Genomic DNA, 6,087 nt, shown 5'->3' with positions numbered 1-6,087 from the left:
ATATATTTATATAAAATCCCATTGATCTTGATGTATGAAGATCCAATAGCCTAGCTGTTAGACTACTTACACAGGAAATTTGTTTTAAGTGGTGAAGGATTGTGTAGGATCAGCTACACTTTTTGGTAATACTGATAGCGGAAGATTGGTGCAAGTGTTCGCCACAAACACAATGAACGTCATACCTCAGGCTTTTCTATTAGAGTTCTCCATCTCCTGGGTTAGTTAACTTCACCACAGCTTAGAATCCAACTGATCCTGGTAGGCTAAATGCACACTTGGATACCAAACCAAATATTTCTAAGTCATCACAAATATATACACATCATGTAATCAGATGGCTATTGACTCTTCAGAGATCATCTGCCTTTTGATGAGTCTTGTTTGTCATTCTGTAGGGTGTGCAAAAACTACCCTACATGCTAAACAGGCTTGGTGGTGTTGCCAGTTTAGATGCCAGTTGTACTGGGTTATATGTTACCAGTAGCATTCAAGAAAGACCTCACACACACATGTGTATAAACATGCTTCTTCAGTTTCTTTCTTCTCTGTTTACCAAATCTACACACAAGGCTTTGGTCAGGCTGGGGCTATAGAAGACACTTGTCATGCTGTGGGACTGAGTCTAAAAACTCATGGTTGAGAAGCAAGCTTAACTACAGTTAAGAAGCTTAAGAAGATGCACCTAATCATCATCATCATTTAATGTCCTTCCATGTTGGCATGGGTTGGATGGTTTGACTGGAGCTGGTGTGGCCAGTGGGCTGCACCAGACTCCATTGTTTGTATTATCACGGTTTCTATGGCTGGATGCCCTTCTAACACCAATCACTTCACTGAGTGTACTGGGTGCTTTTTATGTGTTACCAGCATCAGTGTTTTTAACACGGCACCAGCTGGAGTGCTTTTTATGTGGCACCATCACTGGTATCAATCTACTGTGGCAGATAGGTCTTCTTGAGTACAGCAATGCACTAGATATCTTGTAAGGCTTAGTGATTTGAAATTGGCCTTCAATACTTCATTCCATGTCTTCCTGGGGTCCTTTTTCACAAGTTCCATCCACTTGAGTGTGCAACTGTCTAAACCAGTTAGTTGTTAAGGAGAATGAAAACATTTTGTCTATACCAAAACATCTAACACTGAATGGGTTTTATATTGAACCAGTGGTGCTAAGATGGCAGTTTAAAATTGGTTGTGTCAAAATGTATTGAAATTTGTAAACAAATGTAAACTAAATTCTGTAAGGTATTTGGTTGAATGCACTACCATTTTAAAGCAGGTCTCCATTGTGAGTTAAACTGCTTCTTTTCCAACTGCCAGTCTCAGAAGTCATTAATAGTATCATGGGTACTACCTTTCTCCTACTGATTATATCATGAAAAAAAGACCCAACCAATCGAAAAAAAGGAAAAAAACTGCCAATCCACTGTCATCAATAATTTATAATTATTACTTTTAAGATTTTATCTTAATACTCCACAAATATAACTTACATTAATCCTTTCATTTCCATATTTCTGTTGAAATACATTACCTCTGTTGCACCTAATTTTCACTAAGCCTGGGTTAATGGAGGAGGAGGAGGAGAAAGAATCATCATCATCATTACAACAGTGACATTAAAACGTCTTGTTTCTCTTTCTCATACACAGACACATCAAGAGTTTCAAGTAGAAAACTAAAATTACTCACAGGAATCTTCAAGGCTTTCAAAAAACTAATGGCCTTGCCACTGGATATCTCTTCTGTTTCCACCAAAGGCTACAATGGAGAAGAAAAAGAGAAACTTTATTTCATTATATATAAACAAGATGCCTCTTAAGAATTCATTTCATAAACCACATGGTCTTGTGTTTGGTCTCACTGAGTGGCATCTTGGGCAAGTGTCTTCTGCTACAGTCCCAGGCTGACCAATGCTTTGTAACTGAATTTGGAAGATGGAAAATGTGAGGAGGCTCATCATGTGTTTGTGTTTGTTACCTCATCACTGTTTGTTAACCAGAACTTGTTTGTTTATGATCCAATAACTCAGTAGCTTGGCAAAAGGGATCCTTGTATTGTTACTGGTGATAAGTGATATACTTGACAGTTGTTTTAAAAAATTACAGTTTGTTTAAAAAAATGATTTACCAAATATTTCAACATTGATAATAAATTCTAACAATGATTCATCATAATCATCATTTTAATGTCCACTTTTCCATGCTTGCATGAAATGGATGGGATTTGTTGAGGCAGATTTTCTATGGCTGGGTGCCTTCACCTGTTTCTAAGTGAGGTAATATTTCTCAATGACCAGTCATGCTTTCACAGAAGATTGGAAACGAAGGACACTGCTAATATGATTGTGACATCCGCTTACAACTATCATGCAATGTTGAAACATGGAGACAATAAAACACACACACATACACACACATACACACGCATCAAACAAATCCATCAGAATTTTGATCAGCCAGAAGCTTGTCCAAGATGCCACACAATGCGATTGAACTTGAAACCATGTGGTTGGGAAGTGAACTTCTTGCCACACAAGTCAAGCCTATGGTTGCAAATTTGGGGAGGAATTAGACAACTAAATCAATCCCAGTAGTTGACTGGTACTATATTTTATTGACTTATGCCATTGCCATAACAACAATATCAATACAAGTAGCAGTAACAGCATCAACAACAATGTCCAACCACTAGAGCTGTGACTGCAACAACAACCACAGATACACATATACCAACACCAGTAAAAAAAAAAAAAACAGTGGCAACAGACTATAACAATAGGAGCAATAGAATCTTCCAACCCCACAACACAACACCACAAGGTATATCCTTCTCTTCTCCAAATCAGTCAGATATGTTGTACAATGGAGGCAACAAAGAGAAACAATGAAGAATTGTCTTTGGGAAGAAGGAGACAAAAGAAAAAAAAAAAAGAAACAGATCTTCCCCCATAAAAGCTGGGAAATTTGAAGAGATTACCAATACCAACTCCACCAGTACACAAACAACATCAACACTGCAATTAACATAACAAATATGAACTACTCACCTACATTTGAAAACAACTACAAAGCCAACAAAGAAACATCATTAAACTACACGACCAGAGACACAAATGATAACGAATGACTCATATACATTAACACAAAAACATAACACAAAATGACTACATCACAACCACAAATAAACTCCCAAAACAAAAATTAAAAATACAACACAAGAAACTAAAACTAAATATCTCTACAAAATCAAAGATTTACAAGGATAATAAAAAAAAGGATATTTAAAAATTTATGAGTGTGAACACCCACAACTAACCAAAAAGATAGATTGTCTGTCTTTCTAGATGTTTAAAGTAAATGATACTTCTCACTTAGCTTCTTTTATCCAACATGACCTTATTCAGGAAAGGCAGTGTGAATGTATGTAGCTTGGGGTCAGATTGGAACAAGGTCACCAGACATAGATGTGGTGGCCATAAGCAAAACCGAATCTCTGACACATTAGGCTTGGTGTCCATTTTCAGCAGCAATGAAATGTACATATCTTCGAGTTGGTTGGGTGAAGTTATGGAGCTATTTTCAAAAACTTTGGAACTAGCGACATGGACTAGTTTCCTGGGCTCAGAGAGTAAGTTGGTGGTGCTAGAGAAATTTTCTAGATCCAAAGCTTTTCAAAACAACCCCATAACTTCTCCCAATCAACTTGGAGATATGTACACTTCATAATTGCTGAAAATGGGCACAAAGGCTCATGCATCAGAGATTCTGGTTTTGCTGACAACCACCACATTTATGTCTGGTGATCCTGTTTCATACCTTCCACTAATAGCTATTTATACCCTTATAGAGACAGGGTGGCCAGAATGACAGCCGAGACAAGACGCCTGCCTTAACGATCAGTGTGACCCTGGTTTTGTTGGGTTTCCACAAGTAGCTCTTGGAAGTGTGCTTTGTTTGTTATTTTACTTCTTACACACTACTTTGTTATCTCCCACTACATCATCCTGTACCTTCCTCAGTGTTTTTGTTAGCTCTTAGTGGTTAATAAAGAAATTATTATTAGTAGTAGTAGTGGAGGTAGTAGTAGTAGTAGTAGTGGGATTAGTATTATTATTCATTGTATGTTGTTAGTAAGGTAAAGCACAGTAAATAGGCTCATGCTATACAACATAATGATTTCAGAATAAATAATGGATTATATACATACCTCTGTTTCTGAAGACTGAATATATTTGTTTTTGGATTTCTAAAATAATAACAAGGACAATAATAATAATAATTTCTAATATTTAGATAATGACAATTTCTTTTATGTATGATAATGATTGACAGAGCTAGCCAATATCTACACTGGTTAATATGTCAGTGTTATAAAATTAAAAGTGGTATAAGCATCAACCTGAAGCTGTAAATGAGGAAATAGATGTAACAATTCTTTGGGGCTTTCTTGTACATAGACAGAATCATCAAAGCTAATAAACCAGATATTGTTGTAAAAGACAAAATAATAAAGTCTATTTATTTATTAACATGAGTAAACCTTTTGATCATAATATTGCAGCAAAGATTTTGATAAGCTCAGAAATTGAAAACATTTGGCATCTCAAAGCAGTTACAACACTCGTGATTGTGGGAGAACTAGGAATTATCAAAAAAGGAATGAAAAGTTATTCAAGAATGATCCTTAGAAAAAGTGCAAAAGACTCTTTTAACTGGTATGTCACACGTATTGAAAAGAACATTGTTGCTGTGAGAATGATAACTTTCCATGTAAATCATTTTTATTCTTGCATAACTTTTCCTTTATCTAAGGTGTCAGGAAGACAGTAAGAAATGAAAACAAAATTGAAGGAAGAAGAAAATGATGATGATAATAATGATAATAATAATAATAATAATAATTTCAAATTTTGGCACAAAGCCAGCAAATTTGGGGAAAGGGTAAGTTGATTGCACTTACCCCAGTACTCAACTGGTACTTATTTTATCAACCCCAAAAGGATAAAAGGCAAAGTCAACCATGGCAGAATTTGAACTCATGACATGAAAATGTATGAAATGCCATTAAGCATTTTGCCTGGCATACTAATGATTCTGCCAGCTTCCCGCCTTAATAATAATAACTATAATAATTTAGAATCTATTTTCCATGCTGGCATGGGTTGGACAGTTTGACAGGATCTGGTGAGCTACAGGGCTGCATCAAACTCCTATGTCAGCTTTGGCTGGATGTCCTTCCTAATGCCAAATAATAATAATATTTTATTACTAATTCCAACTGGCAGTACCCTTGGAAATTCCACACTTATTTTGAAAACTGTAAGATGGTTGGAAGTTTATAGAGAATCATGAAATATATAATTCAGTTTGAAATTGTATTTTGTTCAGATGGTACAAAAGTCCATATAGGTAGCATTGAATGTGCAGTCTTAGGAAATAACATTACTGAAAGCTGTAGTCCTAGATATACACTTGTGACCTTTTCTACCTTGAGAGCTGTTATACAATCTTAACTATGGAATGGAATCTACATATAATATTGTTCTGCCTCTGTATGACTATAATGGTAAAGCGTCCTACAGGCAACAATCATAACAGGTAGTCACAAAGGAGAAAATATCTTTATTCCAAAATTTCCTCTCATACCTACAGATGTTCCATTTGAAGTTAAGAAACTTCAGTTTCCAGTCAAACTAAGTTTTAGTATTTCAATGAACAAATCTCAGGGTCAATCCCATAAGATAGTTGGACTTGATCTCTCTACTACATTCAAGTTCCATGGCCAACTCTATGCTGTCTGCTTGTGAGTTGGAAGCAGCAACAATTTATTCGTCTTGACACCAACAAAAAAATTACACAATGAATATTGTTTACCCTGAGCTGTTTCAACATCGACAGATTTCCAGTTTGAAATTCTATTATCATTACAATTTGGATATTTTTAAATAAAATATAGATATTTTGAAATAATTATGAGAATATATCTTTATAAGTATTGTTTACTAATCTGAATAAGAACAGCAGTAACCTGGGCAATGCCAGGGCAGTCTGCTTGTGTATATATATATATATATATATATAT

The 6,087-nt window shown here is 35.5% G+C and overlaps 1 protein-coding gene across 4 annotated transcripts in view; it reads right to left on the bottom strand.

The window, feature by feature from the left end:
• LOC106872525 (glucose-6-phosphate exchanger SLC37A2) overlaps positions 1-6,087 on the bottom strand; it is a 92,321-nt gene that overhangs the window by 32,225 nt on the left and 54,009 nt on the right. For 3 of the 4 annotated variants that reach the window (XM_014919546.2, XM_014919543.2, XM_052968393.1), the window contains 2 exons: positions 4,213-4,251; positions 1,696-1,764 (listed from right to left, as the gene is read on the bottom strand). In XM_014919546.2, the coding sequence (XP_014775032.2) occupies positions 1,696-1,764; positions 4,213-4,251 (108 nt within the window). The remainder of the gene's footprint in view (positions 1-1,695; positions 1,765-4,212; positions 4,252-6,087) is intronic. The other variant, XM_014919544.2, reaches the window with a different exon arrangement.

This window comes from Octopus bimaculoides, chromosome 5, assembly GCF_001194135.2.
Source record: "Octopus bimaculoides isolate UCB-OBI-ISO-001 chromosome 5, ASM119413v2, whole genome shotgun sequence".
NCBI classification, from domain to species: Eukaryota; Metazoa; Mollusca; class Cephalopoda; order Octopoda; family Octopodidae; genus Octopus; species Octopus bimaculoides.
Note: the sequence above shows the minus strand (reverse complement) of the source record. Positions and strands in the feature narration are given on the sequence as shown.